The sequence below is a fragment of the Falco naumanni genome, chromosome 6, assembly GCF_017639655.2.
Source record: "Falco naumanni isolate bFalNau1 chromosome 6, bFalNau1.pat, whole genome shotgun sequence".
Taxonomy (NCBI): Eukaryota; Metazoa; Chordata; class Aves; order Falconiformes; family Falconidae; genus Falco; species Falco naumanni.
The window spans coordinates 73,079,061-73,104,015 of NC_054059.1; the positions used below are offsets into that span (position 1 = coordinate 73,079,061).

Below are 24,955 nucleotides of genomic sequence, written 5' to 3' on the forward strand. Positions count from 1 at the left end.
AAAGCAGCTGCCCCAGCGCTGGGGGAACCCACACCCAGCCCTGATGCCAGCTGATGAATGGGGTGGCTCTTCCTCAGGGTGCACCCAGCTCTCGGCTGCGGGCAGAGGTTGAGGGGGCAGCTCCGGTGCTGCCAGGTACCCCCCAGGCAGAGCCCACTTGACCGCTCCAGTGAGGTGAGGAAGGGAGTGACATCACCCCATCCCCCTGGAGTGACATCATGCCACAAAGGATGGCGCAATGCTGGCCATGGAGATGGCACCAGCTGCAGTGGGTTCCCGCTGGCACTCCCCATCCCATGGCTGGATCCAGCTGGGCACAGTGTTACCTCCCACGCTTCTCCCCAGATTCGGATGAGTGGAGGGGCAGGTTGGGGACAGGGAGAGTTGATCCCCAGCATGTCCTCGACCCTGGGGTCCCAAGTCCCTCACCTGCCTCAGGATGACCTCAGCATCCAAAAGGCCCTGGTGCAGAGCAATGTGGGGATGGGGTGGGGAAAAGGTCAGGGTAATAAAAATAAAAGATTTCCCCCTCCCCAGCGGTGTCTGCCAGAGCTTTTCACTGGGTTTAATGAGCTGTGAAGGGAAAACACAAACATTTAATAAGGGTTTTTAAAGAAATATGAAACCTGAAAATGGCTTTAGAAACCAGAGCAGTGCCAGTTTTAATTTCTTTTTCTTCCCCCCCCCCCCCCGCCCAACCCTTCATTTCCCCATTCTCTACCTGGTTCCCACCCCCTACCTAACCCTTTTTCAGCTGAGATAACTGCCTTCACTCTCCACCTTTTCTCCTCCTCTTCCTCAGGGCTTGGAGGAAGCTGCAGGATGAGTCCCGGCTGCCCGGACCCGAACTTTCCCCATGGCTGTGAGCGAGCGGCTACGCTGCTTAATACCAGAGAGGAATTTTAAGTCACTCCAGTGGACTGTAAATATTTGGGCTACAGCTGACAAGGAAAATTTAAATGCTTTGAGAGGGGAAAAAAAATCACTGGGGATGAAGCAGTGGGGGCGGATGGCTCAGGCACTCCTAAACCCCTTGGGATCTGCCCAGAGGCTCCTCCACAGGGGACACCTCTCAGCCCCCTGGCATGGGGGTGTCCCAGCTCCCATACCATCCCCTGCCCACAACAGGGTCCTGCCTGCACAGCCCTGGTCTGGCTGGAGAGGACTAGCCCCTGTGGATCCCTATGGCTCTCCTGGGGATGCTCTACTTCTCCAAAGTGGATGGTGGGGCTGGGGGACCTGCTGGAGGTGGCTGAGCCTTTTGTCCTGTCACTTGGCACCACTGGGAAGATCCCAGCTCTGTCCTCTTCCCCACCAGGTATTTACAGCCATGGTGAGACTCCCCTGTGCCCTCTCTGCTCGCCAGTTCCCTCAGCCTTTTCTCCTAAGAGAGATGCTCCAGTCCACCATCTTCACAGCCCTTTGCTGGACTCTTTCCAGTATATCCACATCTCTTGGGGACTGGGGAGCCCAGAACTGGACCCAGCACTCCAGATGTGGTCTCACTAGCACTGAGCAGAGGAGAAGGCTCCCCTCCCTCAATCTACTGGCAATGCTTTGCCTACTGAAGCTCAATACCCTCAGCCTTCCTTGCAGCAAGGGCATTCTGTTGGCTCACGGTCAACGTGGTGTCCACCAGGTCCTCTTTGCTGAGGTTCTTTCCAGTTGAGCGGCCATTGCTACATGGTGTTGTTCCTCCTCAGGGGCCAGGACTTTGCATGTCTCCTCATTGAACTTCATGAGGTTCCTCTGACAGTTTCTCCATCCTCTCCAGGTCCCTCTGGCAGCTCCAGCACTCTCAGCCCTGTGTCACCAGCTCAACAAGTCCATGCCAACTGATCAGTGACTTTGTCCCCAGATGCCCCAGTGCCAGGAGGATGGGCAGTGCTGAGCATATTGGCAGCTGCATGCAGAGGGCTGGGGGCCTGGGGGGACCAGTTACACCCTGGGAATCGTTGTACTGGATCAGATCAAAGCTCCAGCTGGCTCAGCATCCTGTCTTCCTGATGGGAAACACTGGAGACAGAGGAGGATGAAGGGAAGCCTTTACCCCCTCCAGACGCACCCAGGGGCAGCAGGGAGGGATAACAGAAGAATGGAATGCTGGGGAAGCACCCAGTCCCCCCATGCCCCTGCATCCCATGGGTGCACCTTTGGGCACGGTGAAAGCTGCTGCTCAGATGACCCACTCTCTCTCCATCGGCTGCTGCCAAGACAGATCTGCGCTTTGCAGGCTTAGCATTATTAGATTAGCTGGCGGCTCTTGCCTGGGTTTGGAGGGAGCAGGTTTTATCCACTTAAAGGCAGGAGAGCAGCCCAAAGCTCTGCTGATGGCCCCAGCCACCGAGATGGCATGTCCCTGTCCATCCTAGTGCATCCTGGCCATCAGTGGTGCCCAAATCCCCTTGGAAGTTTGAAGCCAGATGCCCACCACCATTCAAGGTACCCCCCAGCTCTCTGCAGAGTGCATCTCCTGTTTGTGCCTCAGTTTCCCCATGCCACCCAAGACAGGGGGGCTCAGCCCTGTCCCCCCAGGGTCACACAGCAGATCACAACTGTTGAATGCTTCTTGCTGTTGCATGGAGCAGAGGGAGATCTCCAGCCTGGGTGAGGGCTGCAGAGATGCTGCTATGGGCAGAGCAGGAGGGATACAGCTATGCTGGGTTTGGGGGGCTCTCATGTGAAAAGCTGCTGCAGGGTCCCCTCTAGCCTTCCATCAGTGGGTGATGGTGGGATGGAAGAGGTTGGGGAGCCCCAAAGGGCTCTGTGCTACCTAGCTGCCCACCCAAGACCCTTCTCCTACTGAGTCCACCAAAGGATGCTGCAGCCCTGGCAGAGATTAAAGCTGAGCTTTTCTTTCCTTCCTTTCCTCTCCCTTGTCCCTAGCTAAAGTCAGGAGAGAGGCAGAGGCTCATCCTGAGGAAATTCTCACACTTCCCGGTCCTGCAGAGCAAAGGTGGTGGGGCACAAATCCGCGGCATGGGGAGGTCCTAGGGGACCAGGACCCTCAGCTGCCAGCCCCTCCTCCCCATCCAGCACCTGAGGGAAGGAGTCGAGGCGGTGCTGAGGTTTGAACCATCCTTTATTTCTCTCTCTTAAGGAAAGTAACTCAGCGGTACAAATATACTTTGGCATGAGAACCAGAGAAACCTTGCCAGGGGGAGTGCAGCTCCCCATGGGTGCCCTAGGATGAGAAAGATGCAGAGAGCGAAAAGAAATTCCCTGGAGTCATCAGCAAGTTTCCCCCAAGACTCCTGTCTGATAGATATTTATAGATTTCTATAGATACGACGATAGCATCATTTATAATAAATATCCTTTCTGGTATCTAACATTATGTACAGGTCATCAAGTATTAGAAACATATTGTTTTTCTTCTGTTAAAAGGTGAGAAAAGAAACAGGTGGGCTGGGGGCCTTGGCTGTTCTCAGAGTCCCCCTGGAACCCCCAGAGCTCAAAGAGGGGCCAGTGCATGTCATGGTGTCCCTGCTGGCAGGGGGACAGCCTGTGCTTTGGGTGCTGGCAGGGGGAGCACGGTCCTGGGGGGGATGGGTGATGGGGGTGCTCTCCGTGGGGCTGGGGGCTGCCCCATGCATGGAGGGGAACAAGGAAAGATGGTTTTGCTCCTGTCACACCGTGATGAGGTGGCTGTGCCAGAGGTGACCCCCGGGATGTCCTGGGTCTCAGATGGGGGAAGCCCCAGGAGCATCCCCTGCTCTGGGCTCAAGGTGTCAGGGTGAGGCGGGTTGAAAGGGGACTGGCGCAGCCTAGGGCTGTGAAGGAGAAGAAGGGTGAAAAAGTCTTCCGATGCCCCAGGTTGTCCCCCCAAAAATGCTCCCCAAGGGTAATGGCTCCAGCCCCAGAGCTGCTGCGGGGAGGATGGAGAGGTGGTCCCAGGGGACTGTGCTGTGGCTGCCTGTCCTGCCTCCCGGGGATGGCTCTGAGCATCCTGCTGCCTCACCACTAGGAAAATCCTGGGGACGCCCAGATTTGCCCATCTAAAAAGGGTTAAAATAACCCCATAAAGCTCTCTGAGGTCTGCCCACTGAGTTGTGGCAGGCGTTTTCGGCAGCCTACGTGACTCACGGCTTGTTTTCTCGGCCACAGGGGCAAGCTGATGTGTGTAGTGATCAAAAAGCTCCGTCTAAGCCCCTCTTAGCCTGATTTGCCCGCTGATGCGTGCTTGCCTTTGCCGTGGCATCCCTTGCCTCCCGAGGACCTGCCTTCCCCGGCGTGTCCCCATGGCTGGAGGGTCAGAGGATGGAGGGGACAGGACCCTGCTGCTGCCCACCATCAGGGCCGGGAGCCACATGTCCTCCTCTCCCTGCATCTCACAAGGCCTCCGGTGCACACACACTCATGTGTCCGGCTCACGGCGGTGCCATTGCACGCAGCCTTGCACGCTCAGGCTGCCATGGGGCTGCCCGGGGGCTGTGGGGGTCCCCAACCGCTTGCACAGAGGTATCACAGTGGGAGATGCAAGCGTACCCCTCACCTCATCAGGTAAAAACACCCTCCAGCTCTTCAAGTTTCACATTTTTGAGGAGTGGTTTTGCAAAATAAAATAAAATAAAATAAAATTAATTTAAATTAAAATAAAATAAAACCAGCAGCTCCCTTCTTCCCGCTTCAGAGAGGACCGGGGCAGCCTTGCCACTGCTCCTGCATCCCCTTTGAGTCCTGTCAGAGGAGCACAGCCCATCGTCTCCCCGGGGGGGTCCCAGCCCACTGCCTCCCCCCTGCAGTCAGACCCCGGTGTAGTTTCCTCCTGCCCTGACCAAGAAAGGTCCTTGGCCACAGGGCCAAGGGAAAGGGGGGTCCAGGGAGCATAGGTGGGGATGGAGAGGGGCTACACGGAGCTGCGACGCTTCATGAGCCCCTGGAAAGCTGCCAGGCTGTGGAGACCAGTGGAGACAGAGCTGATAGCTGACCGGCGGGCATTGCAGAAGCATCTGTTGGAGGGGGTCTCTGGACAGCGGCCAGGTGAGGAATGGCTCTGCTCCACGCAGGTATCCGAGTTGGAGAGGTCCCTGGGGATGATCATAGGGATGGAGTACTGCAGCTTCTCCCGGCTCTTGTACCACAGGCACGAGCACATGGATTGGAAGTGGAGAACCTCAGCGTAGACGTTCCGAAAGCCACCCCCGCCACCGCCGCTGCCCCCCACCGCTGCTGGCGCGGCCGAGGTGGTGTCCGTGGTGTGGATGCTGCTGGCTTTCCCATTGCGGGTGAGCAGCGCCCGGTGCTCGGCATCCCGCTTCTCATCCTCGGCATTCATGGTCATGAAACGCAGCACCACCAGGTTGAGGAAAGCTCCAATGACCGTCAGCCCCGTCAGGATGTAGACGAAGCTGAAGGCCACATACTGTGGCTTGTTCTGGAGGGCTTCATCCTTCTGCAGGGCCACATAGTCCCCAAAGCCAATGGTGGTGAGGGTGATGAAGCAGTAGTAGTAGGCGTGGAAGAAGCTCCAGTGTTCGTAGTAGGAGAAGGCAGCTGCCCCGATGCAGAGGGTGCTGATGCAGGAGAAGAACCCAATGGTGACCATGTTGGCCATGGAGACCTCCGCCCGCCTCATGCCAAGGCACTTCTTGATGCGGTGGAGGAGGTACCTGACAAAAGTGTTGATCCTTTCGCCCAAGCTCTGGAACATGACGAGGGTGAGGGGGATCCCCAGAAGGGCATAGACCATGCAGAAGACCTTCCCCCCGTCCGTGCTGGGGGCTGCATGGCCGTAACCTGGGGAGCAAAGCCACAGTGCAGGATCAGCTTGGTGGTCCGAGGTGGGTGCAGCTCCTCAAACCGCTGCCCCAACTGGGTGGTTAACCTCAAACCGCTTCCCTGAGTCACCAGTGGTGGACCCCAACCCTGATCGGTGCTGTCCTCACCCCCAGGCACACAGAGTGACTACAGATGGCTCTGAAGGCTGGGTGGACAACAGGGTCTCCAAATGAAAATGAAGAGGAGGGAGCTGGAGAAGGGGGAAAGCCCTTGACTTCTGTGGAGAGGAGCTGGGGGACTGGCGGAGGGTGACAGATGAGGTGCTGCATCTCTGGGTTGGGGTGGAGGCAGCTTGGGAATGCTTGGATGGACCCTAGCTGGGGTAGGGGGACGTTCCCCAGCCTTGGGGTTTTGGGAACTGGAGATCACTCTTCCCTGAAATACCCATCCCAGGATGACCCACCTCAGAGCAGCTGGGTGGGGAGGCACAGGAGATGGGGAAAATAGGGATTTCTAAGGATTCAAGAGGCAAGGGTGGCTTGTTCTCCTCTGTCACCCCAGCCCCACATCCCTGTGTCCCCGTGGCCCACCTGGGGGCTGCTGCTGGAGCAGGGGGAGCATCTGTGCCCAGGCCTGGGGGCCCCAGCTGGGTTGCAATTAATCTCCAGCCTGCACAAACCACGTGCAGACAGGACCTTCTCTGCCTCTGCACTGACACGTTATTTGTACCTAGTGGCTCCTGGGCACCTGCAGCTGGGCAGAGGCAGCTGAGACCGGGGGATCTGTGGGTGCCGAGCAGGCGATGCGCAGTGGGAAGTGCCCTTGCTGCCAGGCACCACCTGCTCCTCTTCCCCTTCCCTTTTCCTGTCCCTCTCTTTTTCTTTTTTTCCTTTTCCTGTCCCTTTGTTTCTCCTTTTACTTTTCCTTTTCCTTTCCTTATCCCTTCCCCTCTCCCTTTCCCTTCCTTTTCTTCCTTTTCCTTTCCTTCTCTTTTTCCTTTTACTCCTTTCCTTTTCCCTTTCCCCTTCCCTTTCCCTTTCTTTTTTCCCTTCCCTTCCCTCTCCCCCTCTCCAGCCCCGCACTCCATGGACGAGCACTGGGTGAGGGCTGCCGAGGGCTTCAGTGCTGAAGCCCAGAGCCAGAGGGACAGGGCCCCAGCAGCAGGCAGGGCAGCAGGCAGGGCAGCAGGCAGGAGCAGCAGGCAAGGCAGCGGGCAGGTGCAGCAGGCAGGGCAGCAGGCAGGTGCATCAGATAGGGCAGCAGGATGGGCAGCAGGCAGGGCAGCAGGCAGGGCAGCGGGCAGGACAGCGGGCAGGCAGGAGCAGGGCGGGGGCTGGGGGCTGAAACACATCCACTGGACCCTGAGTGTGTTTGGGACAGGGCTGGGGGTGCCAGCACAAGCACACCCGCCGCAGCACCTGCTCCCCCCATGCCTGCCCTAGCAACTGGACCAAACCAAGCACCCACGGCCATGCGATGCCGCAGCAGCCCCCGAGCCCGTAGGAACAATGGAGGGGAGCCCATCCTGCCCCAGCTCGGCTTAATCCCGGCTGGGTGGAGGCGGGCAGCATCCCTGACCGTGACCCTTGCCAGAGCCTCGGAAGGCCAAGGATTAAGCCAGGCCAGAGTGATGTGAACATGAGGATCATCAAATCCCTGCCCAAGCTACCTCTGAGGAGCTGGGGTGACCTGTCCCAGCTGCCAGCGCTGCCAGCTTTGGCTGTTGTTGTGGGAGCTGGAGACCATCACCGCACAGCATCACTGCTCTCATCAGTGCCGGGTACCAGCCTGCCCCTTCCCTCACTGATGGAAAAGGGGGCTGCTGCTTGCTGTCCCCTCCCCAGTGGTAGAAAGGACACCAAGGCAATGCCAGGCCACCTGGCTGGCCACCGGGTCCCATAGTAGAGCCAGGTGGTGCATTTCAACCCGGGGTCACATCCTGCTGCCCTCAGGGCAGGCACCAAGGCCTTACCCTGCCTGCCTGCCCCTGCCCTTCAGCTCCTGCCAGACACCTCTGTCCCCTTCCCAACAGCCCACATCTCCTGTTCCTCATGCATCAGCTGATCCAGGATGGGGTTTTAGGACACAAGCCTTAAGCAGTGCCCAGGGGCCCTGTCCCTGCCGACAGCCTGGCTGAGCATCCTCCTGCCTGCCCCGCACCACTGCAGCCTCCCGCAGCTATATTTAGCCCTGGTTCCCCAGGGAAAGGAGTTTATGAGCTCTCGCAGTGCGTCCAAGCGTCCGTCAATCTGCCAGGCCCCCCTTTCCCGGCTTTAGCAGGCGCTGCCTGATCTCCAGCACGTCTGAGGACTGGGGGAAGGTGACCGTGATATGTAAACCTGCCAGCGGGGAGAGAGAGACCCCAGGAAGGTGGCAAAGAGGTTGAATCCCCGAACCTCTCTTGTACCTGCAGTTTCATCCACCGCAGCAAGGAAATGCATTGGAGAAGAGGGCTCGGCTCCCGGGGATGCGTCAAAGTCCCGGCAGCTGCCAGATTCAACAGCGGCTCTGCTTGCCCCGCTGCACTGGCATGCCTGACTTTGTGGCATGTCCTGGCCTGGCAAAGCTCCCAGGCACAGGCAGCAAGGCTCCCTGCCATGCTCCTGCCCTCCTTGCAGAAGGAGTTCAGCATCCCTGCTCCTCTCTATCTCCTGCCTCCCTCCCACAGCCCCCCCAAAACCTCCCCACCAGATGGGTGCTCCTCAGAGGGGTGTCCCAGGAGGGATGCTGCAAGGGAGAGCACGGCCAGGGTGCTCTGAGTTCCCATTCAGGGTGCTGCAAGCAGGCAGGGAGCACAGCGTGTGTCCCCGGGGGAAAAATATGACATGTCCCTGAGGAACGCGGCCGGCTTGTCGCCTTTTTAGGGCTGTGGAGGAGCAGGGGTGGATCTGGCTGCGGCTGCGGGGAGCAGGTGCAGGTCTCGGCTGGCCCCTGGCCTGGAGCAAATCCCGGGCTGTCGGGAGGGATGGATGGTGGGGATTAGCAGGGCAGCTGCTGGGGACGGGAGGAGGGGCGGAACTTTGCAGAGTGGAGGTGTTACAAGGCTGGAGAGTGAAAAGGGTTGGGAAGTCAGGGAGAGGTAGCACCGGGTGCTGAAGGGAGAGGGCTGAGCCCCCCAGGGAAGGGGTGCATGGAGGCAGGCCAGGGCGATGGAAGGAGGCAGGGCAGGGCATGAGGCATCCCAGCTGACAGCAGAGGCTGGGAGCTGGGATGGGCTATTAGGGGTATGAAGCATTCAGGAAACCAGCTCCCTGCTTTACAAAATCGCTGCAGGAAAGCAGGTGCTGGCAGTGAGCGAAGGCTGGTGCCCACAAGCCACAGCCCACACCAGGACACCTCCATGCCCGGGCAGGAGCCCTGCATGCTGCTGCCCCAGCCATCACGCTTCTCCTCCTCCATTTCGGTGGTGGGGGACGCTCCTGGGGTTTGTGCTGAATCCAGGGTGGGTTCCTACCATGGGTGAATGCTGGGTGGATGCACGGCTGGTGTCCCCCTCCCTTACCCAGTGCAGTTGCTGCCTCTTGTCATTGCAACAGCCTGGCGCCCACAAAGGCATCACAGAGCTCTTCACTGTGGTCTCTGACCTGCCGCAGCTCTCACTGTCCATTGCTGGGCTGTGAGGCTACAGGAGTGATGAGGGACAGAGGGGAAGCTTCAGGCATCCCAGCTGATGGTGACATACACACACACCTACCAAAGCATTGACCACTCTGGGGATCTCCAGTGCTTGGGAGCATCCCCAATTTCTGTCTCAGCCTGGGACAAAGACAACCCTTGTCCTTCCAAGCCTGGGACAAACCCATCTCTGGTCCTTCCAAGCCTGGTTTCACACAACCGCGAGACCCCACAGCCCACGGAGCACTGCCTCCCTTCCCACCCTGCTTCCCAGCAAGTTCAGCAGCAGCCACCAAGGTCAGTACGTTCTGGTGCATTTTGGGGAGAAGGGAATGACCCATCCATATCTGTAGACACTGGAGGATCCAGTCAGGAGTGCCCCAGGGATGCCTCTGTGGAGGAAAAGCCTCATCCTCTGGAGATGTCATCCCCTCCATGGAGACCACCCTCTGCAAGCAGACTCCATGCTTACAGCTGGCTGGCACAACAACAAACATGCAGCAACGCCACAGTCCCAAAGCCCTTTAGCACTCAAAAGCAACCAACACCCGATGCACTCAGACGCTCGAGTGCCTGCCCCAGGCACCCTCTTCTCCTGGCCCTCATGGAGAGACCCTTGGGGCCACCCAGAGATGGAGCCAGTGGGTGGGCATCCCTTGGGGTGCAGTGTGCCCTGGGCAGCATCCTTCTCCTCCTCCTTTTAGTGTCAGCCCTGTAGCCAGCCCTGCATCCCCCTAACCCATTGCTCCCAGTAGGGACCAGCATCCCACTCAGCATTTTACGGGAACCCATTTCTTGATGTGTCCCCTAGGTGACATGAGCTCAGCCAAGGTACAAAATGTGCCCAGGCAGTGCCCACACCCTCTCCAGTGCCCGCAGCCAAGAGCAACCTGGGCTGTGCCCAGCCCTGCCAGTTTACCGGTGCTGGGGCTGAGCCTGGGGACCGTGGCTGCCCCCCAGGCTGGGGACAGGGACCCAGGCGATGCAGCCAGCACATGGGGTGCCCCTCGGCGCTGCCTGGGAGATAGCCAGTCGTCCTGGGGTGAGCAAACAAGCAGGCAGTGAGCGGCTGGGAAAAGCAGCATGTGGCAGCAGCAGCAGCGCTGCCATCCTGCCCCGAGCAAACACGGCCCTGGCACGAAGGGACATGGTGCTGTCTGTGCTGCCTGGGGACACGTGAACCCTGCAACACCTTGTCCCCGCTGTGCCAGGGGTTAAGGACAGTGGGAAGGGGCTCATCCTGTCCCGGGACACCTCTTGGGCAGGGCAGGGCAAGAGGCAGCTGGAGCAGAGGGACGGGACCTGGGGCAGCGGCTTCCCAGGACTGGGCTGAACTTGGGGGATGCAGAGCTGGAGCGAGCCCTGGCACCCACAGCACTGGGCTGCCCTTGTCCCAGCCAGTCCTGGACCAGAGCAGGGACTGTCCTCGCTACACCTTCACCAGGGCAGGTGAAGGGACAGCCAGCTCACCGTCCTCTCACCTGTCATCCACCTGCCCATGCATCCTTCTTTCCATCTACTCATCCATCCATCCATGCACCCATTTACCCATCCATCTATCCACCCATTCATCCATCCACCCATCCCTCTATCCATCCACCCATTCATCCGTCCATGCATCCTTCTATCCATCCACCCATCCTTCTGTCCATCCACCCATCCTTCTGTCCATCGACCCATTCATCCATCTATCCTTCCATTCTTTCTTCTGCCCATCCATCCTTCTACCCACCCATCTATCCTTCCTTCCTTCTTTCCTTCCATAAATCCATCCTTCCACCCACCCCACCCATCTCTCTCCCTGCCCACCCTCCCCCCCATCCCCCTCCCATCTCCCTACTCCCACCTCCCCACAGCACTCAGTCTCCCTTCCCCAGCCCAGCCTTGCAGTGCCAGGGGCTGCCCGGGGGGGTGCCTGAGTGTCACCCCAGAGGGGGGTCACACTGGGGAGGGGGCACTGTGCCTGGCTTGGGCCTCGTGTCTCTGTGGAGTGGGAGGGATCCTGGGATCGGAACCCCCCGGGACACCATATCCCCAGCAGGGTCAGGGGGGATGGAGGTGGGGCCAAGACCCTGGGCTCCCGTTGCTCCCCCAAAACAGTGCTGGGGCCACCCCCCCCCAGTACCCCATCCCCTTCTCTGCAGCAGCATCTGCACCCCTGCCACCCCACTGGTTCCCGCATCACTGTGACCCCTTTTCCTCAAATTTATCCTATACGCCTGGGGGGGTGTCATCCCCCAAGGGGCTCAGAGCCACCCCCATCCCTGCTCCTGCCGCAGTGGGGTGGTAGGGGGCAGCCCCACAGCCCCTCTATCCTGCCCTGGGAGAGGGCAGAGCAGGATGGTTTGGGGGTGCATGCAGTCCCTGTACCCTGCAGGCACTGCTGCTTGCAGGCGGGGGCCAGGCCCTGCAGTAGCCGGGGGGGTCAGGATGGTGTCATGGAAAATCCCAGTGCCGGCCAAGTGCCCTGTTTGCACCGAAACTGGCAATTTTTCCCTCGGACCTGGGGCTCCGCCAGGCTCCTTCCCAGCCCCCTCCGCCCCCCCTGCTCTGTCCCTCTCCTCCTTCTGCAAAAGGGGGGTGCAGCCAGGGCCCCCACTGCCCTGAGGGGCCCTGCAGCAGGAGCGGGGGACTCTGTGCTGGTGAGCCAGGCGGGATACCCTGGTGATGGGCACAGCTGGATGCTGGTGGACACCCTGATGCAGGAAGCTGGTTCTTTTTTGGGGGACACTTCAGTACCCCATGGGACAGCACAGGCCTGCGGCTGGGGACATCCCTGCAGCCCCGAGGATGGATGAGATGGCGAGCAAAGCTGCTTTCTACACAGGCATGGGAAAAAGGGGCCTCTGGGGGGGATAAAAAGTCATTTAAGGCCTTAGGACAGATTTCTGGTGGCTCTGCCTGCCCCGGGATGGGCAGGGATGGGGGCTGCCCTGCCTGCATTGGCTCCCACTGCTGGGCAGAGGCAGCCTGGCACAGGCACCCAGCACCAGCACCATGCAACAGTGCCCAGCACCGTGCACCAGCACCGTGCACTGTGCATCTGCACCCAGCAGCGTGCACCAGCACCCAGCAGAGCACAGCAGCAACATGCAACGGTGCCCAACCCTGTGCACCAGAGTCCAGCACTGTGCACTGGCACCCAGCACCAGCATCATGCACCAGTGCCCAGAACTGTGACACCCCCAACCCTGTACAGTACCCCATGGTTACAGGAGGCCCCGAGCCCCCCCGAGGGGTGACAAAGGCCCCAGCCCCCTTCAAGACTCAGACCCCAAAGGACCGCTCCACACTGGCTCTCCCCACACCATCTGCAAACACAACTGGAGCTCGAGTGGGATGGGGGTGCGGCAGCAGCTCAGGCATCTCCCCGGGGAGTTATGGCCTGATCCGGTCACCCTGCCACCTTATCCCTGATGAGATAAAGCTCCTGAGCCCTCGATGGCTCTTGCTGCAAAGCTGCTTACGCCAGGGATGCTTCCTTCCCCGCCGCCCTTTCCCTGGCCAAATCCTGCTTGTGTTCCCCCGAGGAGCAGGTGGGTGCCATAAGCTGCTCCTCATTTACAGAAAATGGAGTTATGCTCCATCATTTTTTGGCTCAGGCCTGGGCAGGGCTGAACAGAAGGCTCCCCCATCACTCAGCCCCGGCCCTCCCCATGTCCCTTCATCCGGGGTCCCCCCTGTGAAAAACAGGATGTGGCTCCTTCCTCCCGGTGCTGATTAGTTTGGGTAGTGGCAAAGTATGGAGGGGTGTGTACCAGCACCCAGCACCATGCATCAGTGCCCAGAACTGTGCAACAGCACCTTGCACCAGCACTCAGCACTGTGCAACACCGCCCAGCACTGTGCACCAGCACCATGCACCAGTGCTCAGCACCATGTGCCGTGCCATGCACTGTGCACCACGCCATGCATCAGCACTTAGCACCGTGCACCAGCAGCCAGCACTGTGCACCAGCACCACGTGCGGCACCATGCACGATGCTAAGCACCAAAACCCAGGACTGTCTGCTAGCGCCGAGCCTATGTGCAGTGCCATGCACGGTGCACCAGTGCCCAGCACCATTCACCACCACTGCGCACCAGTGGCCAGTATTCTGCACCACCACTGTGCACCACCACTCAGCACCATGCATCACTGCTTAGTACCATTTGCAGTGCCATGCACTGTGCACCAATGCCCAGCACCACTTGCAGCACCAGTGGAGCCCTTCTGCCCCACAGCTGCTCTCCTTCACCCCTCGCCGCAGGCAGGCAGGTGAGACCCCCACCCCACTGCAGCATGCTCATCTCTTGCTCCTTCAATTAACCCTCCCGGCCGTGATTTATCCAAGGTGTCGGTGCCTGCTATAAATCCTGCGCTGCAGTCACTTCAGCCTGAGAGCCGCCTGATAAATATTTAAGCTGGCTCATAAATCACACGCCGGCAGAGCGGGGCTCTCCCGCAGCTCCACTTTGGGTCTGGCCTCTTGGCACTAGATCTTGCATCATTGAGTCCAAGCAACCAGCCACAGAGCTTGATCATTGGGGAAAAAAATCCAAAAATAAAAAAAAAAGAGTTTGGTTTTTTTTTGCCCAGTCCTGGGTGATGAACCCCCTTCGCCTCAGAGCATTTCTGCCCTGGCACATGGTGTTTGTGCCTTGCTCTGAGTCAGGCTTTGCTGGTGAGTTTAATGAGGCATCAGCTGGGAAAGGCCAGGTGGGGGGCAGGGAGGGAGCAGGTATTAATTGCTGTTATTGCTCTGGGATGGAGAGGAGCAGGGAATTTATAGCCTGGGTGGGCGGAGGGGGGATGCTTGTGGAGGGGCAGTGCTCCTGCCAGCAGGGTCCCTGGGCTGAATCCCGTGAGAGAGGACACTCATGGTAGCTCCTCCCTCTGCCATGCCACAGGTTTGCAGGAGCCTCGCTGGGAAGAGGCTCTGCCTCCTCGGTGAAGGTGCTGAGCCTTGGCTGGGAAGGCTGTGGGGGCAGTGAGCTGTGACTGCCATCCCTAAAACAAACATCGCTGCTGGGAAAGGCTCAAGGACATCTCTGGTCTCGGTGCATACACACCATCTCCCCATTCAACCTCTTTGTGCTCATTCCCTGCTATCAGAATCAGTGGCAGAGGTGCATATGCCCTCATTAGGTTTCAGAGTGAACACCCCAACCAGCAATCCCAGCATACCACAGGCAAAAACAGCCAGTGCTGCTTTCTGCCAGCTCCTGCAGCTCAGCAGCACTGCTGGGGTACATGAATGAGCCCCCAGAGTGACTGAGGAGCTGCCAGGCTGGACAGAGCCGCTCTCCTGGGGAAGAACCCTGTGCATCCCCAGGGGTTGAAAGGGGTGAGATGCTGCCTGTCTGTCCCTGCTGCCTGTAATAGGAGCGGGATCATGCACTGGGCATCACCTCCTGAGGGGGTCTGGGCTGAGGGGAGAGGAATTCCAGCCCTGGAACAGAATGATACAGTTTTTCTCCCTGGCACATTAATTCTGAAATCTATCAAAGGCATGTTCGTAGGTGCCAACACTCCTTTCCACTGCTGTTTTGTTTTTTTTAGCAGGCATAGCTAGTCCAGAGGGGCCAGAGGGAGAGGGTGCTCTACCCCTGGCCTCCTCCCCTCCCCGACCAGCCCCACTGCAGCCCCAAAAGTGCTGCAGCCTCCTCCTTATCCCAGCAGCAGCACCTCACCTGCCTTCCTGAGCTGTTTCCCTGTGCTGTGTTGCTCAAGACCACAGAATCAGGGGTTCTTCCCCTCCCACCAGTGCCAGCACTGGTACTGGCAGGGTTGTGCTGGTCCCACTGGCACCAGAGGTGGCCAGGGGTGCGTGTGCCAGAGTGTCCTTCCTCCTTTTTCTATTCCAGGGCCAAGCTCACAGGGGAGAGATGCTCCAGGTGTGATGGATTGGGGACAGGGACATTGCCACCAGAGGTTGCAGTCCAGGGATGGGGGTGATGGGGTGTCTGATGCAGAGACCACATGCAGAAGAGGGTCAGTGGGGACCTGGTCTCACCCTGGGGTCTCCTGGCCCTGGCTGGGTAGCTGCTCCCTTGGTAAACAAGTGGGGAGGGAGAAGGGCTGTAACAGATGGTGACACTGTGGTGGCATTCGCCACCTGCCCAGGCCCACATGGCCACTTGTCTTTCTGCACACAGCGAGGTGGGGGAGCGGAATGTGGTTTTTGGGAGCAATCCAGCGAGAGCCACTACAGCTGGCCCTGCAGCATGGGGGCCCTTGGTGCGGGGACAGGGACCGAGGTGACAGGGGACGTGTCCAGCTGACGCTGACATCCCACAAGGGGACCCTGGGGCTGGTTCTGCCCAGCTGCAAGGGCAGGCGCGCTCTGTCCCTGCCCGCCGTGCAGCTCCCCTTGCCCTTGGCTTTGCAGGGAGAGGGGCAGTGGGTGATAGCAAACCTAAACATCCTGGTCCCCTGTCCCCCTCCGTGGTGCTTTGAGGGTTCCTGGGCACTGGGGCAGCTCCTTGGGGGCAGGCTGCACCCCACTAGCAGGGTGCAGGGCTTGCAGAGGGAGGGGGGGCTGTGGGAGACCTTCAGAGCAGCACTGGGAGGGCGGCTCGTCTCTTGGCTCTTTTCCCAGATAAAGGCAAAGAGAAAAAAACCCACAAAACACTGAAATACAAGAAAAACTTCTGGGGTAGGACCCATCGCCCTCCCGGCTTTTCCTCCTTCCCGTTTTAAAGCTGGCCACAGCACGGGGATCTCAAATGGCACAGGAGCCCTGGCATCCTGATTGCCTCCCCAGCACAGAGGGGTTGGTTAGTAATTTCCTGGAAGAATGCCTTTTTTCCCCACTGGAAAATCCCATTTCACGGCAATAATGGAATTTTCTTTCCCCTCTTCCCTGACAGCAGTGGTTTTTGATGATACTGCTCTCTTTGCTGGTACATGCTGGCCCCATTCAGCAGCACCCGTGCTCCATTGCAACAGGCCAGCTAAAACGCCTGCCTTCAAAATCATGAGATTTTGATAAAAACAGTATTGCCTGACATATTTATGTCCGCGCCCTGTCTCTCTACGCACCCTTGGACATCACGGAAGGGCTGAAGCTGCCAGGAGAGAAGGGCTTGACGCCTGCAGAGCAGCAAAGCCCAGTTGGGGACATTCCCTCTGCATTTCCCTCCTGCTCTGCTGCGGCTGGACACATGTTTTTCGGGCCTCGGTGTCATCACCCCAACCCCAGAGGGGCTCTTAAGCTCCCACATCAAGCCCCAAATGAGGTTTTAATTCCCAGCCGCAGCTGGAGGGATGCTTTCCTGAGGTGTAACGCTTGCGTTAGGGCTCAGCCATGCTTAACCATCCCTTCTCGATCCCTCTGGGACTCCAGGCAGCTGCAGGCAGGGCAGGGGAGCTGGGGGTCCTGGGCAAGGCAGGGCAGGGGCCCCAGTGCTTGCCCACAGCTCAGTGCTGAGCTATGGCCCCTCGGGACTGTTCACACCGGGCTGGCTTTGTCTCCCTCCTTCGTCACTGCAGCATCCTTTGTGTGGGCTGGCGAGACGCTGCTCGCTCCCGCTCGCTCCTCTCCCCAGCCCCCTGCGCACCCCCTTGCCCGCTCCTCCTCCCTCTCACGTCAAACATAAGCTGCTTGTCTTCACTTTCAAAGCCGTTCCCAGCTGCTCCCGCCAGCTGGGAGAGGCCAGACCCTGCCTGCGCTCAGTCTGCAGCCGCTCCAACCCCGTGGCTCAGCCCCAAGAACCAAGAGCCACCCCAACACCAATGTCTCAGTATTGCGAACCAACAGCCACCCCAACACCCGTGTCACAGTGTTGGGAACCAACAGCCACCCCAAACCCATGCTTCAAAGCTGAGGTCCCACCAGCTCTCCCCTCCCTCCTGCTCTTGCCTGCATCTCCCTGGGGCCATGGCACCTGTGGGGATGCTGGTCAGGGCCAGGCCAGCCATGTGCCAGCCCGGGTGAGCCACCACTTGTCCCACGACCCTCCAGGCCCTGGTGGTGTGCTAAGCATGGGGCACTTTGGGGACCAGGGGATGGTGGGTCACCCTGGGTGCTCCGAGGTGACCCAAAGGACAGACAGGTTGATGATGTGACCGGGTGAACGTACAGAGCAGTGGTCTGGAACCCAGGGAAACCCTGCACCACCACCCCCACTCTCCCGAAGTGGGGGACCCCCGAGCAGTGCTTCCCCAGGGACTCCAGTTTCTGGCACCCCTGGGTTGGGTTGGGTCGGGGCAGTGAGACCACCTTGAGCACCATGATGCAGTGCCCACCCCTCTTGGTAGGGCCAGAACGTCCGTGCAAGTCCCCATGTTGTCCCCTCTGAGGCTGGGGGTCCTGTCAGGATCTCACCCGGGAAGGGCTGGAGATGGGCTGCAAGGGAACTCTGTCCCCAGGGGACCTTCCTCCTCCTCCTCCTCCTCCTCCTCCTCCTCCTCCTCCTCCTCCTCCTCCTCCTCCAGGGAAAGGGTCAACCGAGGAAATCACCTGTCCCGCAATTCCACTGTGACCCCCCCAAGCACTCGCTACTCCCACTGCCCTGCTGAACTCTGCACCCCTCCCCGGGAACCTCCCTGTGGGGCTGGAAAGAGAGTCCCAGCTCAGACCACACCACAGACACCCCCAAACTAGGGTGGAAGTGGGGGTGAGGAGCCCTAGGTATGTGTGGGGGTCCCCAAGGCTTCAGGACATGGTGGGGAGCCCAGAGGCTGCAGGGATGGGTGCAGGGGGTTGCCTCAAGAGTAGACCAGAGGCCACGGGGATGGGCAGGTTGCCGTTCCCCAGTGCAGGAGCGATCCCCGATGCCTCCGGTATGGGCGTGACAGAAAGGGTCCGCGGTCAAGGGCTCTGGGGCTGGGGAGTGAGACCGGCGAGTAGCCCCGATACCGTGGGGGTGGGCGGAGGTCCTGGCGCGGGGTTCCCAGGGCCGAGGAGCCACGGGCGGGTCGGGTAGCCCTGACGCCACAGGGATGGGCGATTTCGGGAGAATCCCGGCTGGGGTTTCCCGGTGGTGGAGAGATTCCCGTTTGGGAGACTCGTCCCTCTCCGGGGGGACGGGCGGAGGTCGGGCGAGGCTTTCCCGGGGGCAGGGGCGGGTAAGGCAGCCGCTGCGGGGCCGGGCGTGCTGGGGAGCGGGGCGGCGGGGCTCCCCCGGGGCAGCGGGGGCTTGGCGGGCAGGGCGCCCCAACACCGCGGGGATGGGCGGGGAGCCGGCGGGCGATTTCCCGGTGGCGGAGGGGTCGGGCAGGCGGGTCTCCCCGCTACCACGGGGATGGGCGGGGAGCGGGGGTGTCGGTGGGGGTTTCCCGGTGGCGGAGGGGTCGGGCAGGCGGGTCGCCCCGGTACCACGGGGATGGTCGAGGGAGGTCTGCACGGTGCGGGTTGGGTGGGTGGGCTGACCGGAGCCGGTACCCCTCGGCCGGAAGGCGAGGGGAAGGTCTCGGGGCGGGAGGGGGAAACGGAGAAGCGCCGGGGCGGGGGCAAGCGGTACCTATGGTAGTGATGACGGTGATGGCGAAGTAGAAAGAACCGGCGAATTTCCACTGGACGCCGGCCTTGTGCGGCTTGAGCTTGAGGACGACCCACTCGAGTTCTCGGTAGCTCTCGGCGCTGAGGTTGTACTTGCTCTTCAGCTCCTGGCTCTTCACCTCCAGCCGCAGCCGCTCCGCCGTCTCCTCCTCCGACTCCAGCGCGTCGAAGACGGCGGCGCCCACCAGCAGGTAGGTGAAGGTGCACATGATGAGCGCCAGCGTCCGCACGTTCTGCCGCTTCATGGTGCGGCGGCGGCGGCGGGAGGCGGCGGCGGGGCCGTCTGGGGCATGGCGGCGGCGGCGGCGGCGGCGGGCCCGGCGCGGCTCGGCTCGGCGCGGCGCGGCGGAGGAGCGGGGAGGGCGGCGGGGGCGGGGGCGGGGGCGGGCGGGGGCGGAGCTGTCCTTCAGCACCAGCGCCCCGCACCGCCCGCCCGCACCTGCACCCGCCCCGGGACCCGCACCCACACCGGGACCCGCCCCGGGACCCGCCCCCACACCTGCATCCGCAACCGCACCGGGACCCGCACCTGCACCCACACCAGGATCCGAACCCGCACCGGGACCCGCCCCGGGACCCGCCCCCACACCTGCATCTGCATCCGCACCGGGACCAGTACAGGGATCAGCACCCGCCCCGGGACCCGCACCCACACCGGGACCAGCCCCGGAATCCACACCCACACCTGCATCCGCATCCGCACCGGCATCCTCACCCGCACTGGCATCCACATCTGCACCGGCATCCGCACCCGCCCCGCAACTGCACCTACACCGGCACCCGCACTCGCCCCGGGACCAGCACCGGGATCCGCACCCACATCTGCACCCACATCTGCACCGGGACCCGCACCTGCACCGAGACCCGCACAGGGATCCGCACCCACACCTGCATCCTCACCTGCACCCACCGGCATCCACACCGGCATCCGCACACACATAGGGACATACACCACGTCCCGCACCCACACCTGCACCCGCACCCGCACCCACCTGCACCCGCCCCGGGATCTGCACCGGAACCCTCACCCACACCTGCATCCGCACCCACCAGCATGTGCACTGGGACCCCCACCCACACTGGGACCTGCACCCACACCAGCGCCCACACCATCACCCTCACTGGCACCCGCACCCGCACCCACCAGCTCGCACTGGGATCCACACCTGCACAGGGATCTGCATCAGGACCTGCACCTACACAGAGACCCTCGCTGGCATCCACACCTGCACTCACCGGCACCCGCCCCAGGACCCGCACCCTCAACAGCATCCGCACCCATCAGCATCCGCACTGGGATCCACACATACACCTGCACCCGCACCCACTGGCACCCACACTGGGATCTGCACCCACACAGGCACACACACCAGGGCATGCATTGAGACCTGCACCCACACAGGGACATGCACCAGCACCCCCACCTGCACCAGGACCTGCACCCACACCAGGACCCGCACCAGAACACACACTGGCACTGGCACCCACACTGGAACACACACCTGCACTGGGACTTGCACCCATACCTGCACTGGGACACACACCTGCACCAGGACATGCATGGGGACACACATGGGGACATGCATCAGGACATGCACCAGGACCCACACCAGGACAGACACCAGGACTTGCGCCCACACTGGGACCCGCACCCGCACCCTCACTGTCATTTGCACCTGCCCTGCACCTGTACTCACACTGGGACCTGTACCAGGACACACGCCCACTTACACACACCCACCAACACCTGCACAGGGATGGGCACCTGCACCCACATCTACCAGCACCCACATCCACACCCGCACCCACACTAGCACCTGCGCCCGCACACACTGGCACCCACACCTGCACTAGGGCCCACACCCACAGCCAGGCTGGCACCTACACCTGCACACACCAGGACTGGCACATTCTGTGCCAGGGTCCACATGTGGGCACAGTACACACATGCTCACACTCATGCACACACATATGCACCCCTGTGCACTCCCTCGGCCACACCTGTGTGCTCACTCATATGCAGATATGCACATTCACACTCATGCACACACATACACACCCGTGTGGACCATCTCAGGCACACTTGTGCACAAATGTGTGCACACACACATGCTCATACACATATGCACATGGAGGTGCACACATACACGCACTCATGCTCATGCACACATACACACCACTGTGCGACCCCCTCACCCACACTTGCACACACTCATACATGTATGCACACATCCGTACACACCCATATGCATCTGCACTCCCTTGCCTACACTTGCACACACACTCATACACATATGCACATGTATGTACACATACACACATGCTCACATACAGTAACACACATGCACATCATGCACACGCCCCTTCATACACACTCACACGTCGCACAACAGCCCTGCAGCTGCTCTGGCATGCCTCTGCCTGCACGGGTGCTCATGCGTGTGCACTTGCATCCCACTGCTGCCGTGCAGCACACAGACACACAGAGCTGCACAGCTGCATGCCTCACCCAGCATGCCGCGCTGCAGAGCACATGGCCCACAGCCCCGCAGACCCCACTCAGGGTGGGCACTAGGGTGGGCCGGGGCACAGGAGCTCTCAGGGCCAGCCCATCTCGAGGAACGCTGCTGAAGTGATGCTCTTTGGCATCAGCGTTGTGGCCTCTCCTCTCACCAAGGGATATGGAGAGTGATCCCACGATCCCACGGCCGCCCGTGTTGCTCGCACCCCACGCTATCCCCCGCACAGGGACCTGCCTGGAAAAGCATCTGGGCATGGGGAAAGGCCAGATCCTGACACGCTCTGCGCAAGGGACAGAGGTTGAGCTGCCCAAATTGGTGGGACTGGGGCTGTCCCTGCTGCCAGGGGTCTGCCTGGTATCCCAGGGCTGCCATTCCCTGCTCCATCCCAGGCACCTGCTGGGCCAAACATGGGAGATCGTGGGGAGAAAGGCCACAGATGAGACTGTCCTGGGTGGAAGCAGGAACAGATCTGGCCATCTGGAAAAGGGAATGGTCTTGGCCTGCCCTGTGGCTCTAGGACATGTTTCGTCAGCTACTGACACCCGAAACGAGGAACAATTGTTCTTTGCACATGTGCTGGCACCTCAAGCAAACTGCCAGCAAGCAGTGACATGTGTCACTGCAGCAGGACACACGGGTCCCTGCGGTCCCCGGGGGTGGTGGTGTCCTACTGCAGCATCCTGCCCCTGGCTCTGCCCTCCTGTCCAGATGCAGGAGTAGCAGAGGGAATAATCCTGCCCCAGTGAGGTGGTGCTGAAAGGGCTCACGGTGATGGGAATTATTTAATGTCACCGCCCCTGCTGCTCTGATGCAGGGCATGGAGAGGGAGGATGTCCATGGTCACGCTAAATTAACTTTCAGTGGCAGCTTCCCAGGGGACATTCCCCCTGTGCCAGGAGGTGACAATTGCCCTCCTGGGCTCCCAATTGTGTTCTTCTCCTCCCAGTGGAACTTTTCTGTTTGGTTTTCAAGTTGTGTAGGCGAGAAAGGGCAGAGGGGGGAGAGGGAGAAAGGAGAGGAGGGAGCGGGGAGCCAGCCTGGTGGGGCTCAGCAGCCAGGGCACACTTGCCCCATGGGGCAGAGGCACACCGAGCTCGTCCAGAAGGCAGCTTGCATCTAGTTTTGCACCCAGTGAAAGCAAAAGGAGGAAACCCCAAAGATTTTTCCAGGAGGTGAAGTGTGCAAAAAGCTGAAACAATAATCACTGAGGAGGCAGAGATGTGATTTCTCTGCCCCCAGCAGCATGCTTCCTAGACCTGTGGCTCTTTCGAATGTACGTGTGCTTCAGCAACAGGTTGTGCCAAAGGCAGGGTGGTTCCCCATCCAGAAAAAGCACAAATACTTTGGGGAAAGTTTTCTTGCAGGTTTGGGAGGATTTCTGCAGGAAGAGAGACACCCCAGTGCACAGAGCAGCCTGGGGAGGGGGGAAGGCTGGCTATCCGCTTCCCCTCGCTGTGGCCTCCAGGCAGGTGATAGGGGTCCCCAGGTGTCCAGAGGGAGCCACATCACCCTCTGACTTCTCTTTGCATCTGGAAATTAGAGCTGGAGTGATAATTTACAGGAGCTTTGCAAGTTCCTGCTTACCAGTGCTGTGGCTCATGGGGTGCTGCAGCACACAGGATGCTATGGCTCACGGAGTGCAGTAGCTCATGGGGTGCTGTGGCTGGCAGGGTGCTGTAGCTCAAGGGGTGCTGAGGCTCATGGGGGGCTGTGGCTCACAGGGTGCTGTAGCTCAACGGGTGCTGTAGCTCGTGGGATGCTGTGGCTCACAGGGTGCTGTGGCTGGCAGGGTGCTGCTGCTTTCCCAGCACAAGCTCTGCTCTTTGCCAGCTGGAGCTGCGAGGTGTAAGCAAACAGGGTGCAACACAAGCTGTTGCTGGGAGCTGCTGCATCACCCACCACCGCAGCCCTGGGTGGGCTGGGGAAAAGGCAGAGGCAACTTCTCCTTCTGGGGAGCAACCGGCATCTCCTTACTCCCCAAAATGCTCCCTGCTGAGCCCCTGAGATGAGCCCCAGGAGCATCCCTGGTCATCACTCAGCTGCCACAGCTTCTCTCCTGCTCTGGGACCTCTTCAGACATGGAAAAGCAGCTCAGATGCCTGATTCAGCCCCAGGCTGGGGACCCCAGCCAGACACCTCTTGCAGAAGATGCACAGTTTGTCTGCCGTGGCTCTCCGTCCCCCAGGGCTCATCCAGGAGGCACAGGCAGGGCAGATCGAATCCCACCCCACTGCCCTGCCAGTGGGCAAAGGGGTTCGAGCCTGCTGCCGAGTGCAAGCAGGGAGTTGAAGCACCCTCCTGCTGCCAGACCCAGGACTGAAGATCCTGGGAGGGTGAGGTCTGGTTCTGGAAAGGGACTGAGCTCTCTGCTTCCAGAGAAGATGGGAAAGGAGAGCATTCCTGTGAGAGGAGAGAGGTGCTGGACCCTTTCCCAGGTCACTGCCCCTTCCAGTCACTCCAGCTACTGCTGAGAGCGAAAGGATGGTGTTAAAAGGGGGCTGAGGAAGGGAAGCAGAGATGAGCTCTGCTTGACTCCCTCTGCCTGGAGTGAGAAAAAGCATGATGTGAGCAGGTATCTTCATTTCTGGCATCAAACTGATGAGGGCTCATGCAGTGGGCCCTTGGATTGCCCTAACAGCCGCTCCTCCATCCAAGCACCCTGGTTCTTCATCCCAGCTCCTTGCTTTTCATCCCTGCTATTCCATCCCAGTGTCCTGCCACTCTGCCTCTGCACCCATGCTGCTCCATCCCTGCGTTCTGCTCTTCCAACTCTGCTCCTCCATCGCAGCACCCTGCTCCTCCATCCCAGCACCGTGCTCCTCTGTTCCAGCACCCTGCTCCTCCATCCCAGCACCGTGCTCCTCTGTTCCAGCACCCTGCTCCTCCATCCCAGCACCATGCTCCTCTGTTCCAGCACCCTGCTCCTCCATCCCAGCACCGTGCTCCTCTGTTCCAGCACCCTGCTCCTCCATCCCAGCACCGTGCTCCTCTGTTCCAGCACCCTGCTCCTCCATCCCAGCACCGTGCTCCTCTGTTCCAGCACCCTGCTCCTCCATCCCAGCACCATGCTCCTCTGTTCCAGCACCCTGCTCCTCCATCCCAGCACCGTGCTCCTCTGTTCCAGCACCCTGCTCCTCCATTCCAGCACCCTGATCCTCTATCTCTGCTCCTCCATCCTAGCTCCTTGCTCCTCTGTCCCAGCGCCCCACTCTTCCATCCTGGTATCCTGCTCCCCCAGCCCAGCACCCAGCCGGGTTTGCAGCATTTCCCTCTCCCCTTCCCTCCCTTCTGCAGCCCCGCTGCCTGGCTGTGACTCATGCCCTCTGCAGCACAGACACTCTCAAACTCCGGCCACTTCTGCTTCTTGAAAGCCACAAATGCATCCGGGCTCAGGCAAGGTCATTTACTCCCTCTCTGCTGCCATTGCAGCTGCCAAAAATAAAATAAAATAATAATAAAAAAAAGAAAGCAAAAAGACCTCCTAAAAAGCAAACTGTGCTGTCTCTCTTCTGGCTGTGCTGCCGAGTCACTCCCAAAAGGCTTTTTATTTTGTCTTTGCAGGATCCTAATGCATTTCTGCCCTGACAGCCAGACACCGAGTCCTGCGGGAAG

At 60.2% G+C, this 24,955-nt stretch overlaps 1 protein-coding gene across 1 annotated transcript; it reads right to left on the reverse strand.

The window, feature by feature from the left end:
* Positions 1-714: 714 nt before the first annotated feature.
* KCNK3 (potassium two pore domain channel subfamily K member 3) lies at positions 715-19,146 on the reverse strand. Its single transcript, XM_040599225.1, has 2 exons — positions 18,784-19,146; positions 715-5,739 (listed from the first exon to the last, which is right to left on the reverse strand). The coding sequence occupies exons 1-2, from the start codon at positions 19,064-19,066 to the stop codon at positions 4,850-4,852; spliced, it is 1,173 nt and encodes a 390-aa protein (XP_040455159.1). The 5' UTR covers positions 19,067-19,146; the 3' UTR covers positions 715-4,849.
* Between the last annotated feature and the right edge of the window lie 5,809 nt (positions 19,147-24,955).

Coding starts and splice junctions, on each gene's coding strand:
- KCNK3 (XM_040599225.1), bottom strand. CDS start 19,066: ATGAAGCGGCAGAACGTGCGGACGCTGGCGCTCATCATGTGCACCTTC. Junction 5,740..18,783: donor CACCGTCATCACTACCATAG/GTACCGCTTGCC, acceptor TTTGCTCCCCAG/GTTACGGCCATGCAGCCCCC.